This window comes from Etheostoma spectabile, chromosome 13 (genome assembly GCF_008692095.1).
Source record: "Etheostoma spectabile isolate EspeVRDwgs_2016 chromosome 13, UIUC_Espe_1.0, whole genome shotgun sequence".
Classification (NCBI taxonomy): domain Eukaryota; kingdom Metazoa; phylum Chordata; class Actinopteri; order Perciformes; family Percidae; genus Etheostoma; species Etheostoma spectabile.
The window spans coordinates 30,349,406-30,364,127 of NC_045745.1; the positions used below are offsets into that span (position 1 = coordinate 30,349,406).

The 14,722-nt window shown below is 39.3% G+C and overlaps 2 protein-coding genes across 3 annotated transcripts in view; both read right to left on the reverse strand.

The window, feature by feature from the left end:
• rom1a (retinal outer segment membrane protein 1a) overlaps window positions 1-14,722 on the reverse strand; it is a gene marked incomplete in the record, with an annotated part of 55,863 nt that overhangs the window by 13,347 nt on the left and 27,794 nt on the right.
• zfpl1 (zinc finger protein-like 1) lies at window positions 6,568-10,964 on the reverse strand. 2 transcript variants are annotated; one of them, XM_032532728.1, is made up of 8 exons: window positions 10,759-10,964; window positions 9,263-9,370; window positions 9,059-9,170; window positions 8,535-8,728; window positions 8,262-8,340; window positions 7,940-8,137; window positions 7,662-7,785; window positions 6,568-7,534 (listed from the first exon to the last, which is right to left on the reverse strand). In XM_032532728.1, exons 2-8 carry the CDS (start codon window positions 9,362-9,364, stop codon window positions 7,348-7,350), a joined length of 996 nt encoding a protein of 331 aa, XP_032388619.1. In that variant the 5' UTR covers window positions 9,365-9,370; window positions 10,759-10,964; the 3' UTR covers window positions 6,568-7,347. The 2 variants fall into 2 exon arrangements, with proteins under 2 accessions (XP_032388619.1, XP_032388620.1); XM_032532729.1 differs by having other exon boundaries at window positions 9,263-9,377; window positions 10,759-10,948.

Sequence of the window (14,722 nt, forward strand, 5' to 3'; positions counted from 1 at the left end):
GTGAATGGCTCTAGAGTGAGAAGAGTGCTTACTGCTGTGGGACTGCTTGCTGGAGCTAATTGAGTCTGCACTGGCATGCTGGTTCTGCTGCTGTTTGTGTTTCTCGGAGCTGCTGTCTGCCTTACTGGATCTAACAGAGCCCTGGCCTGGACTGCAGGGTCTTTGAGCATCTGTAACCCCAAGAGTGGTGAGTCTCATTGGGCTGAGCACCTGGCGAGTGATCTCATTAAGAAAGGCAGAGAACTTTGATTTGTCCTTTGTTAAATTCTTCCTGGCTTCACCTGTTCTCTTCTCTTGTTCATTTCCATCTCCATTTCCACGCCATTCTTTTTCTTTGGGTCTAGTGAGAGCCTCCATTGATTTGGATTTGCGGAAACCATCATTCTCTGAACCTTTTGCAGTCCTATGTGTGTTCTTCTGGGTGCCCCGAGTGGAGCCACTGTGAGAGGACTTCCCTCTCTCCTGTTTCTGTTTAGCAGGGAGCCTGTTTTGATTACCTCTTTTATGTATTAAAGGGGCTGTGTCGTCTTCTTCTTCAAAGTATAGGTTTTCCTTGGAAATGTCATTACAGGAAAGTGAATGCGGGGGCTTCTTAAGTGGATATTTATCTAAACACTCCCTGCTGGCCTCAGAGGCCAGGCTAGAGGAAGATGTTGAAGAGGAGGAAGAAAAAGAAGAGGAGAAGGAGGAGGAGGAGGAGGAGGAAGAGGAGGAGGAGGGTGTTGATGAAGCAGAAGAAGTAGAGGAGGAGGACAAGGAAGAGGAGGAGGAGGAAGAGGAACCCGTTGAGGAACTATGGGGAGTTTCTGAAAGACAAGTATGGTGAAGATTTTGCTTGCGATGGTAAGAGTGATGAGTCTTGTCATCAGCACGCTGATGTTGATGGTCGGGTGGGTGATCACTGAAAAGGCTGTCCTCTGCTGTTGAATGGGTGCTTTTAAAAAAAGAAAAGAAAACGTGGGTGCTAAAGACACACTGGATACCAATACAAGCTTGACACAAGCTCATGATAAATTTAATTATATTTGTAATAGCAGAGCAAATGTATGACTCAAAACTCCTGTAACAATTAAACTAAGATTGGCATTCACTCCCTGCTATTTTCATCATTCTTATGAAGAAAACTAAACCAAAATAAAAACAGAAGGATTACATAGCTAAGACTATCTTCAGCATAGACTCTATACATGAGCACAATAAACAGTGTAAAAGAAACTCCAAACGTACTCATTGCTTTCGTTGTCATCTGACTGGTGTAACTTTTGACGATGACGATGGCCTTGGCTTTGGCGATGGTGCTTCATTGGTTGAGATTTGGAGTTAGAAGTCTTTCCATGCTTGTGGCCTTTTTCTCGATGGTCACACATTTTAGACTTATAACCCTTGATGCCTCTGGTGTCCTGATGAGGATGCAAAGGTCTGAAATATTTCTCCATCAACTGGCGCTGCAGCCAAAAGTCGTCCTCAGAAACTGGCACAGTATTGATCCCTGGGGAACCATTCAGTCTGCTGTAATTATTATTTTTCTATCCATTTACAAGAAAAACATGTTAATACTACAATTTTTAAATCACACGATTATGCTGGTGAATTAGGAAAACATGGTGAATCAGTAACATTGGTAGTAGCAGTAACATGATTGCTTACGAAGTTTATCTGAACGGTTATTTTCAGAATTACAGAATTAATGCAGTGCTACATGCAGTGAAAAGGCAATTTATAAAACAGTACCATGCACTTATTTGTTTACAAAAAATCCTTTCAAACATTTAATTCCAAAACAAGTTCTAGGTTTCTAATGCAAGTTCATAACTTTTCAGATAGCAGTCACACAGAAGTTATGTCAGATATTTGTCTAATCTACAGTGCAACCCATATTTGTCCTCACCTTCTCAAAGAAGCCACAGGAATGAAACAGTCGGTGGAGTTCACCCTAACGACTCTCCCAGTGATGCACCGTCGAATTAAACCGGGAAGAACATGGGAAACACACTCACACATCAATATATATTGCTGTGCCATCCAATGAGAGAGGAGATAGTTGTTGCACGTAGCTACTGTGAACTTTATTAAACTCCGCTATAATGTTCTGTATTTGACTGGTTACCATCACTTTGAAACATTTTAAAGATACCAGTAAGGTACTGTACATATACAGTATAAGAGATAATCAATACAAACTTTCTTCCCGTATTTGTATGTGCTTGTTACTCAAAACATGGTGCTTTCTTTTCATTTTTTATTTTTTTTATGAAATTCACTCAAGAATATTTTGTTTAATATCAACTTAAACTGACAAATATGAATGTAAAAACATTCTGTTACAGTTTGGCTTTCCTGAGAATCTCAGCATATCTAAATGATATTTGATTTGGAGATGCCCTAAGCAAATAATGATGTGTGCATGTCCTAATGTCTGGGATCTGAGTGACTGTACCAGCCAAAAAGCACTGGCTGCCAGCATTCATGAATCAACTTGTAACGAATGTAATGAATTCAGTGTGGCGCATCAAAACAGAGGAAAATGTGTCAGAGGTAAACTCTTCTGTTGAAGTGAGCCTGCGTAACTCGAGGCATGGTAATGGGTGTGTCAGATGCCTCGTCTTGTATTACTTTAGTTTTAAATACTTTCTCACTATAGTCAGAATATGTTAGTGCTTGCATGTATGATTTTTTTTCTGTGTAAAGGCCAAGCTCAGAACCATAACACTTAGAATTATTAAAAAAAACACTCAACATATCAAGAGTTCATCACAAAGACGATGTTTCCACCTGATGGAAACATGATTGAGAACAGAGCAGAGAAACAGACTCATCTGCCCAGATTAACTACAGTGTCAAGTTATTGATCAGGATGTCCCCATTATGTCAGTGCAATGGGCAATCTAATAACTCACAGTTAGTGAGAAATACATTGAACTCCAATAGAGTGGCAAAACAATTACACGTCACGTTGCATTGTGACGTTATATTAAACGACTTGTAACTTAAATCATTTTTTTATGTCAAGAAATGTATCTGACAACACAATCCACATGCAAGTGCCAGATTTGTCAACCTCACTGTAATTTGACAGCATGTACTGTATCTTCATTGCCCCCCGGCAGCTTTCCCTGCATCATTGCAACATGGCTCAAATCTACCGAAAATCAATGGCGGACCCACACTGCTATGACTGTTTGGCAAACGCAATGGAAAGTTAGAAGAGGCAACTAACACACACGCAAACACACAACGTATTGGTCTACACTTGAAGGGGGTTATTACGAGGATTTGCAAGGACAGCATGTGACAAAGTTGCATCACACAGGATCATAGGCTCAATTGAATGAACACTGCCAGTGTCCTACGGAGTTATCGAATGACCACATTGTGTTATAACTTTCAGTAAAATAACTCCAAAATTATGAGGAGGAAATATGGCCTCTACATGTACTTGTTAACAACAACAACATCAGACCAACACGCAGCCACCCCATAGCTGTAGTGCGTCATACATGCAGCAGCACACAACCATACACTGCTCATAAAGACACTTCCATAATGAAACAAACCTCTCATAGTGAATTTGAAATTAAATTCTAAATCGACTGAAGAAGTAAAGGGTTTGAGGATACTGCTATTAATTCATTGAGCTGTGAGGTTTTAAATGCCAGTTGTCCATGTGACACAAATGTCTAAAAAACAAGGAAGAAAACACAATGCAAAAAAAGAAAAAAAAAGCTACTGACCATTGTGGATAAAAATACGAAGACAGAGAGCTAACTCATGCATGTTGAGTTTTATTCAACAAGGTTGTATTTCTAATAGAATGAATATGACATGTCATCATTTCATTATAAAAAAAAGTATATAGCCATTGTATGTTCAAATAGACAAACAAAATGAAATCAATGTAATCAACATACATACAGTAGTTATGTGAATGGTGCAGATTATAGAACTGCAGCTATTCAAAGCCACTGAAGTGGCAGAGTCCGTCCACAGACCTGTCCCTGTCTCTGTCCTATCACTGAGTCCACACATTACTGGGGCGGTCCTGAGCTCGACGCACCTCCAGGGGGAGTAGTGAGCAGACTATTTGTAGAGAAGTGTCATGTTCTGTGGCTGAGCACCACAGTGAGTTCATTCATTAGGTCATATCTAAAGGCTGCCCCTTGAGCACAAGGTGGGAGTATCTAACCAATTTCTTCTTCGAAAAACATTTGGACATGAGATATTTTTCTTTCAAATAAACTGGAAAACAACACAATGCCCAAAGCACATTTTTAATGAAGTATGTTTTCGTCACTAAAAAGACATTTCTTATTCTCCCATTTTGCTTTCTGAATTTCAACACTGCATCTTTGAACAATGTTTGCAATCTGAACACTAAAAATATACATTTGGATGGAGTTTGACCTGCAGGTTTGGTTGTGTCATTCTGAAGCATATCCCCCCAGGTGCACACGCAAGCTATTTAAAGGTGTTCTTAGCTTAATGCATCAGAGAAGTGAAACCTTTACTTTTACCTGTTGAAATAAGGCACAAATCTTTACACTATATTTACATCTAGACATTTTTAATTATTTTGAAGATAGACATGTATGCAGTGTCCTGCTGTAGTGAGCAAGAGAGTGGTTACTACTTCTTTTCCCCCAGTTCTTTGTTTTTCAGTAATTCTTCATGGATTTTGTCACTTTAGTGCAAATATTGAAAAAGGAGTGCAGCAATTTCCAGCATAGTACACTAGGAGCCTAGCACTTCATCTATTGTGTGGGATCTTCTTTACTTTAAAAGTCCCATGGCATGAAAATTTCACTTTGAAGTTTTTTAACATTAATATGTGCTCCCCCAGCTACTACGGTCCCCCAGTTGCTAGAAATGGTGATATGTGTAAACCGAGCCCTGGGTATCCTGCTCTGCCTTTGAGAAATGAAAGCTCAGATGGGCCAATCTGGAATTTTGCCTCTTGTGACCTCATAAGGGGCAAGATTCCAGGGGTTACCTCCCCTTTCTCTGCTTTGCCCGCCCAGAGAATTTTGCCCACCCATGAGAATGGGACATCATTGGTTTCAAACGAGCAAAAGTGGAAGTTGGTCAAGGCCACACCCCCCTCCTTCTTGAAAGCTACCGACTCAGGAATGGCACATACCAAAGAAAGCTCATTGTGGGACTGGCTCTAGTGGCTGTAATCCTGCACCAAGGCTGAATTTTTTGGAAAGAAACTTCAGATACGATTAGGGGACCACTAAGTCTATTAAAAGAGACTTCAGATACAGTTTTAGGGGACCACTAAGGTCATATAAAAGAGACTTCAGATACAGTTTTAGGGGACCACTAGGTCTATATAAGAGACTTCAGATACAGTATTAGGGGACCACTAAGGTCTATATAAAAGAGACTTCAAATACAGTATTAGGGGACCACTAAGGTCATATAAAAGAGACTTCAGATACATTTAGGGGACCACTGGTCTATATAAAGAGACTCAGATAGTTTTAGGACCACTAAGGCTATATAAAAGAGACTTCAGATAGTATTAGGGACCACTAAGGTCTATATAAAAGAGACTTCAGTAAGTTTTAGGGGACCACTAAGGTCTATAATAAAGAGACTTCAGATACAGTATTAGGGGACCACTAAGGTCTATATAAAGAGACTTCAGATACGTATTAGGGGACCACTAAGGTCTATATAAAAGAACTTCAGATACAGTATTAGGGGACCACTAAGGTCTATATAAAAGAGACTTCAGATACAGTTTTAGGGACCACTAAGGTCTATATAAAGACTTCAAATACAGTATTAGGGGACCACTAAGGTCTATATAAAAGAGACTCAAATACAGTATTAGGGGACCACTAAGGTCTATATAAAAGCATCCAAAGAGCACCATGTCATGGGACCTTTAATCAATGGTCTGTGAATGCATCAATATGCTGCTTACAGCCAGCAACGGCTCCATGAGAACTGGTCACTGGAATAACATTTTTGGTCGAGCTTCTGCACTGAAATGTGCAACACTAACACATTTTGTAATTGTATTATTCTTTTATGACATTTATTTTTATTGGAACAGCACAACACAACTGACATTTCAGAAAGTCCTCACTCTTGTTAGCCTATGCACAGCAGTAGATAATAGTCATGATTAGGGCTGGGTATCAATAAAAAAAACTCTGATACCTCTACCGATACTAATACCTTAACTTCAATACCGGTTCCTGAACGATACGTGTAATGATACCAAAATTGCAATGTGGCAGAAATCTTTTTATTTTTCATCTCCAACTACGTGAGCCCCGTCTGTGTAGCGTAGTTTTTTTCATGTGTCTCTATGACGTATTACGCTAAACAGCCAATCACCAGCATTAATATATCTCGGGAGAAGCATGCTGCATGGTTATTGGCTTACTGACACTGATTTACTGATTTACTGACACTGATTTACTCATTAGGTATTGAATGATGAGGCATTTTGAATACTCAATACTTTAGAGGCAATTTCGGTCGATGCCTAAAAAGTAATCTGTAGCCATCCCTAGTCATGAATTATGGACTTTAAAAAACATAATACTGAAATTATGTAGTATTCCCCATTTAATAGACAGTCAAAAACATCAGGAAAATATACATACAGTATGTATGACGAATGTAAAAGCAATGCACTCAATTTCAGAAGTAATGAATACCCATAAATACTTATGTATTAATAATGTGTGGGGTATATTTGATTCCAGTTGTGAGAGCCATATCTTCTCTAAAGGAGAAATGCACAAGGCCATTCAAATCAAATAAAGTGGAATCAGTTAATTATAACCGTGTAGACGTTAGTGATCGTTCTGCTGCTGACCAGATATGTTCTGACTTTTCTGCCAGCTAAAGATGTTCTTTCAACATCAACAGTGTTTTAGTTTCTACTGAACTTGAAAAAAAATGAACTTACAAAGATCACTGACAAATGTTAGCTGGAATTGTAAATATAAATAATACCTCTATTCATCATTATCTTTTCAAAGCAAAAATAACCAGATCCTTTGTCTATATACACTGGGCCTTGGTCACCTTTGGAGTTTGCTGGTTGCTTTGCTTGAACCACAGGAAACTTCTGAATGTTGTGAGATATGTGATGGTCTTTAAAGGGGCCCTGACATGTTCCAACTGCCTGATGCAAATGAATGGAGTTAGAGATTCTAGAGCCTCCATTCTAACACAGGTGCAGCATCTCTTTCTCTTTTCCATTCAAGTTGGGTAAGCGGCTCCCTCTGTTGGGCTAACCATGTATTAGAAAGTCCCATTTCAGCTTGTTCTACACAGGCTTATATTGTGTAACACGGAAGGAAAAGAAGGAATCAATGCTTGTTTTCAGTTTTTCCCCACGCGGATGTTGGGGTTGAGAAGAGGATCTAAATTTGGGTCGGAGCTAGCAGAGGCACGTCCAAGTTTAGCCATGATGATTATCAACGTAAAAAATCCCAGAACTCCGACCACAAGGAGCATGAAGACCCTCTGTTTCCAGGACAGAGATGTCCGCTTTCCACCTGTGCGATTTCTGAAAAGACAGAAGAAAAAAACAACAACTCAAAGATCAGGCATAACAATGCCATCTGTAGTAATGTATTCATAGTAACAAAGTAATAACAGAGAGCTTTAGCTTCACAGCAGATTATGATACTTACTTGAGAATTTGAGCAAACCAACTTAATGCTGGCCGTCTCCGGTACTTATCATCGTCAAAGTCAATCCGTGTGGCAGAGCTGTGATCAATGTCTCGTGTGTCGTAGATCTTTCTTGGCGACGATGCTGGAGGATGACAAAGAGTCTTGTTAGGATGTGTTCAGTATGTGCACAAAAGTGATCTTAAAACATTGAAAATGTATTAGGCCACAAGGAAAGACAAGTAGTACTATAAAAGCAGGAGGAGAGAGCAGATTTAGAGGGCGCTCCATTGCTTTACCTGTGTGTAGTGTAACTGTGTCACATGTAGTGGCAGTACTAAAGTTGACCACAGAGTGCTCCTGCATATTTGGATCCACATTTTTACGAGGACCTCCGAGGTCTTCCTGTGCTGGAGGTGAGACAGAATTTGGGGCTGGGCTGAGGCTGGTGTTGGTGTTGTAAGAGTGGCTGGGGTAAATGTTACTTTGTTCTTGTGCTGTGGAAAGACAAAAAGCGTTTGAGCAAACCGCTGAAGTAATACCATAAAATAACCATCTACAAAACAGTCCCTAATACATGTGCATGTTGTAATGTACTAAAAAGTAAACATTAAGGCTCACCATCAAATGTTGACCAGTTAGTATAATCAGTGACATCATTAGCTGTGGTCTCTTCAAGCACCCCAATGGGCTCTTCAATCTGTCAGACAAAGATAGTGAGATTTTTTGTAGATATTTTAGAACATTACATCTGTATGATTTGCTTTTTTTAAATACAACCAGAAAATGTAGAGATCTGAATGTGTGTTTCCTTCTCACTTAATTTGTTTTCAGGAAGCCTGTTTAAGGATTATGAGATCCCCAAACAAGGTATATAACAGAGAACAAACTCACCAGTGGCAGCCCCAAACCAGCTCTAGCCCAGTTAACAGATGACAGCTGTTCTTTTAGCACATCAGCAATTGGGCTGGCAAGGTTTGAAGGGGGAAACACTGGACCCTGACAGGCGGGACACTGGTATCCCGCTGGAGCCGTATGGAGGGGCAGCCGAGAGGCCAAGTTATTAAGACAGGACCAGTGAAAGACATCTGTGGAAGGAAAAACATTGTCACGCCACAGCAACCCAATTAGGACTGATTTTAAATAATTGATTATCAAATAAAAAAGGATCTCTGTTTCAGTGATCTGAAATGGATTACAAAATGTAGTATATTTTAGTATATGCCTTTTCAACATGTAAAAGTATAAAGTACTTTAAAAACTTTTTGTTGGCCAATTCCTAATGTAAACATTAACCTGGCGCATTATAAAAAACTGAACTGTAACTGAAATTTCTCCCAACCTAATTGATTTAGAATCAAATTAGAAATGTAATCAACTCGGGATATATTTAATAAATATAAACTTGATCATCTTACCATAGCAGACCAGCCTGACAGTGTCTTGAGCATTCAGAGGATTATTACACAGAGTACAGTTGGGGTTGTAATCGCTGTCCTGGAGCCATTGCAAATATGACTGCACGATACACTGGAGGGCAGCAAGTCGACATACAGAATTTGAATGTGATGTTACAAGTTTTGCACAAACAAACATCATGTGATACTTGTTCTCTCACTGACCTTGTTGTGGTTGGAGACCAGGCAATGCTCGCACACATTTACCCGATGTTCGAAGCAGAATAAATTGGTCACCTTTCTCTTCGGACACTTGCAGAGACCCATAGCCACCTGCTCGGTGTTGATGACAGACAAAACAAATGGTTTGTTATGGATGTATACAACACAAATTCCTCTGACTGAGGATCCTATTTCTTATCATTATGTTAAGTAGAGAACATCCTCCGGTTTAATATGAGCAGAAGCTAGGGGCAACAAGAATGTGTCTTCATTTACAAGTACAACAGAGTGACATTAAATGGTTTGCACTGAATGTATGCATCCTGAGGCTAATAATGTCTTTAATACAGACTAGAGGCAAATACTGACATAACTTTATCTCTTCCCTATTTTTTCCGACAACTTGGACTATCCCCAGACACACTGGCTGTTGGAACAGTTTTTCTTGTAAGCTTCTTCCCTTTCCCAGTATGCTGAATAAAAAGTCATGAGAAGGGCTTGAACCTTGAGTATTGTACATCTCTTCTGCCAGTAATGTTGAAGAAATTGACCGTGTGGATAGGGAAATAATCAAAAAGGCAATACAAATCACAATGTAAACATGCACTTTGTACTTTACATACTGTGGCTTGGACATATGTTGATATGTCAGTATTGGATGGGGCAGTATGATAATACATACGATGTAATTCTGTCAATAGTCAGTCACTTTGCCATATCATATACAACAAGGTATATATGCCATTAATAACTGATTGTTTTTGTTTGTGTAATGAAGTAATTTATGTATTATTTTAACAGGTATTTGATTTGCTGGTTCGGTCAAATACAGCCAGTCTTCTCCACTTACTTTGTTTTAAGATTTATTATTCCAATAAATTTAACCTAATCCTGATGTGTTGCAATATTGCGACACAAAATGATATTGACTTCCTGCTCCCATCCTATGTTAGCATGTCCAGGTATTTTAGTCATCATGATATAGTATAGCTATATTTTGTCTTTTCCTAAATTGCCATGTCAAGTATTGGATGGAGCAGTCCCAAACTAGGCTAGTAACGTTACCCCTGGTAGATATAAGAGCACCAATTTTAACAGTAAACTCTTGGCCACATTGTCATTAGCAATAGCGACAGGCTATTGGCTTAACATGACACATGATATGCTTATAAGCTAGTTATCCACCCACCCACCCTAGATGTCTGTGGGTGTGATTTGTACTTATTTAACGTTGGCTGTAACTGGCTGCAAATACAACATTGTGGTTTTTAATAGTTATAGTACACATTTCATGCTTCAACACCGACTAACACGTCTTGTTAGCGATAACGCCTTTGGCGGCTCAATCCCAAGATTTATCTGAGCTAACGTTAGCTGCTAGCTTCCTTCGCTGGAAGTTATCAGGTGAGGTAACGTTAACGTTACCGAGCTAATCTAGCTAGCTAGCTAGCTGGTAGAGTTAAGGAAGTGCCAACGCAAATGAAAAACAATCACGTTACCTGTCACACAAACTTTAATCAAGTCCCGTTCGTTTCAGGTTATGTTGCACGACTGTCATTTAAGCTTCCTTGCCAAATTTACGTGGAAAGCGGCTGCAGAAGCTGTCATCAGAAAACTTAGCTAGCTAGCTAGCTGATTCCTTACTCTGTTTATGTGCCACGTCTCTTCCGCTTCTGCGTCTTCTTCGTGTGTTTTTTCACTCATCAAACAGATGCACTCTGCCATCTATTGGACTGTATTGAGCTACCTTGGATTCCTTTTTAAAATTGCCTGTGTTTTCAATTAGGCCATTTTTCATAGGTTTCACAGTATGAAAAATGTGACTTAATTAGACATACGACGCCCAGTTTGGCTACATGTTTAATGTAGAAAAGTAGCCTGTTTGTTTATCATCTTCACACCACTACTTGTTCTTAAATGCTTCTCTTGTTAATTGCATATGCTGAAATAGTGGCTAGAACAAGGCTTGTCACCTCATACTGTACTGGAGGACGCTCTGCTTTATTTTACATGCACAGGTGCTTAATAGCATCCAAACTGTTGGCTAGTGCAAGACATACAATGATACTGTGAAATATACAAATGAAGACAATATGTGACCTCACATATTTTGTATCTTTTATCTCTTTGATATTCTATATCCAGAGAGAGATTTATGACTCTACAAGGAATTCTTCCTTATCCACACCATACAGTGTGCCTCGCTTGTAACAGATTCTCTCTGTATGTCTAGTGGATGTCACGATTTATGCACATTTAAATGTGTACTGTACATGAAACATCCCATCTTCCCATCCTTTACATCTACACTTTCTGCACATTTCCCAATACCTATGCTGTAAAAATGTCAACCTAAAGCCTCTGTGCAGACATGTTTTAGTGTGGAGGAGAGGCATCAAAGTGATGAAACTGTCATACTTTGCAGTTTTTCATTTATTGTAACACATTCCCATTTTTTGTCCTTGGTAGACACTATCAGCAGCAAACAGGCTCCCTGTCTCGTTCTCTGGCCTTTTTGTACTTGGTTTGCGCCAGATTGCTGTTTGTGTTTTTAGTCAGCAGAGGGTGTACAAACTGACCGCCAATAAAATATTGGCTTTTACCAAAAGTACACAGAATGCTGGGTTCAATCATCCACCAATCAATGCTCACTAGGTAGATAAAGACGTTAACCTTTCAGAACGGACCCTAACATAGTTATCCCAGATATAGGTTATTGATCTTCTTTGTGTATGTATCAATCTTTTACATAGGCCTAGATGATCAGTGTTTGCAGGGGCCTACGATCATAACCCTGTGTCTTGCTGCAATGACTTCATGAAAAGAAGAGAAAGACAGAAAAATATATTTTATGAAAGAGCAGTGTAGCTTTTGTTGCACTTTTAAGTATCACTGGGACAATTTGATTGTAGCAAAATGTGTCTTCATTTGGATTTGATGGTGTTGTCTTAATGATCACATTTGGAGTTGGTCTGGCAGAGAAAGAGATAGTTAGGCTCTGTAAATGTAGGGAATGACTTGTCATAAAAGCCTAGGCCTTGATAGACATCAACAGTGTTACAACAAATCTGCCCGTTCATGCATAATAATGACTTTTTGTCTTTACAGTATGCATGTATTCTTGTTTGTGTAAAAGGCCATGCATGTATTTGAGAATGACGGTACAATTCTTTCCCTTCACAGTTCACTGCACATGTGAATTGCCCGTAGAGGGAAGCGATGAGAGTGAAAATGGGGAATAGAAAAAGCAAAAAAACAGCTGCAGTCCAATAAGTGCAGAAGAAGGAGGCAGAAATGCTCTGTGCAGCTTACAAGGTTAAAAGCACTGAGTCAAATTATGCTGCATGAAATAAAAACGTTGTTTAATGAAGCATTGAGTGTAAAATCCTTCAAATTTTGCATGGCAGTCAAAACAAAACGTTCGCAAATTAATTTACTCGCACTCCTTCTTTTAATAAAGTTAAATGTAACAATTAAGTAAAGCATACTAAAACAAGTCTGGAGTGTGTGTGGGATCATCTCGCCCCCAGTGGCAAATTGTTTAACTCCTTTGAAAAAAAAAATGCAAATGAGCATGAACTTGTAGTGTCCTCAGTGATGACCAGACACACATATAAATCACTGACAGGGGGGAAAGGACGTGTGGAAAGGGCATTTGAAAGGTGCTGGAGCTATCAGATGGAAGGGAAATCTAAAGACAAATGACAGAGACATTGGAGGACAAATCAGCCCTGCGGCGGAGGCAGCCGGGTCTGATGTGAACCAGAGAGGTTGCCGGGTTGGCCTCGGGGACATTGATTGATTAAGTCTGGCAACTATTGATCAGCTATCAGCTCTATCTGTGAGGGAAAGCGTTAAGATTCGGGCACGGCTTGTTTAATGAATCAGTTTCCTGATGGTACCGTACAGGGATTGGCCCTAAATCAGAAGGGTGCTGAAAATCCAGATGGTCTGTGGAGGCTGTTGCTCAAAGGAGTTTCATTGTGATGTGTAATACCTTTTAAACAGGTTGCATTTACAAGACTGCAAAATAACGCTAAACCCCGACACTGACACAGAAGATAGTAAGAAGACTCTTTTTTACATATCGTGTCATCTCATGTTTCCAAATGTAATCTTTAATACAAGGTTACATCCTGTACTCCAGCTATTCTCTACACATGTGCACACAGATGCACGATGTGCTGTACAGCATCTGGATTGGTTTTCATTTCTTGCCGCTCCCAGAAGTGTTGATGTTATGTATTTTTTTATTTTGAATTAGACATAACATATCAATAGTGCAGGGACATTCTGGACCCTGCACTCTGGCATTCTACAGTATGGGCCCCTTCCTGTTCATTCTAGCTTTGTTTCATTATTGATAACATTAAGAGTGCACAGATCATGTTTTTATTACAAAACACAACATCACATCTTCAGTTTATATATATGAGATCAACTCATGTATATGTAAAAAATAAATAAAATTACTCAAAAGATGTCCTTTTTTGATAGATGGTCATGAAATTGAAAGGCTTTCGGTACCTTTGTTACTACATAGATCTCAAGATGACATGTGAATCACTTGCATTTGCGACAAATGAATCACTGTAAACTGTCACCCATTTGAAATTTTAAGGTGGATTTGAGTTTATGAGCATCGATTTTTAAAAACAGAGAATACAAGTATTGTTGAGTGACTAAATTTAAAATGAGCTGAATCCAATAAAGTGTCAAAGCTATGAAAAAACATTCCTTGTTTCATAGAGTCCTGTTGTGCTAACTGTGTGGAGCATTTTAAACACGTGAAAACAATCAGCATTTATCTGAGAGACAAAATAAAATGTCGAATATATTTGTATGGTACAAATGTGCTTTATTTTGTTCAATAACCATCTGAAACAATTTGGCACTCCTCTGGGGGGGTCCCAGTCTCCATGATGAAAACGACTGTGTTTGTCCCATTTGACAGTGAGTTTGAGCTATGAAATGTTTCTCTTTCTGGTTGCTATTTATTTGTTTGCATGTGTTGTGCTGTTCCTTTTTCTATGTGTGTGAAAACAGAAAATAATGCAAAATCAAATCCATGGTCATAAGCACATTGTTTAATTTGTAATGTAATTACACTGTGAATACTGTTACTTTATCAGGACGCTGGCTAAGAGGCAAATCCATCAGGCTTTGCTCTGAACCAAATTGGATTGAGTGATTGATTTATGTATGTCAAGTGAAGGGCAAAGAGACCGACAAAAAGAAACTGCAGATTGTGAGAGCGGGTCAGGGGAGGGGAGTCGCAGATATATGGATGAAGCATGGCCCCCTGATGGGGGAAGGAGAGCATTGAATCAGACAGAGATAAATGGAGTGTGAGAGACAGAGAGAAAGAATTTCAGACATATTCCTGCTGACCTCAACCCTTTTTCCCCCCCAACTAATCGATATAGGGGAAATGCATGTGTGTGTGTGTGTGTGTGTGTGTGT

Bases quoted from the DNA above. Each gene is read 5' to 3' on its own strand.
- zfpl1 (XM_032532728.1), bottom strand. From the start codon at position 9,364: ATGGGTCTCTGCAAGTGTCCGAAGAGAAAGGTGACCAATTTATTCTGC. The intron at 8,729-9,058 runs GTAAGATGATCA...TTCCTTCCACAG, and splicing joins TGTCAGGCTGGTCTGCTATG to ATGTCTTTCACTGGTCCTGT. The intron at 7,535-7,661 runs GTAAGTATCATA...CTGTCTTTTCAG, and splicing joins TGGTTTGCTCAAATTCTCAA to AAATCGCACAGGTGGAAAGC.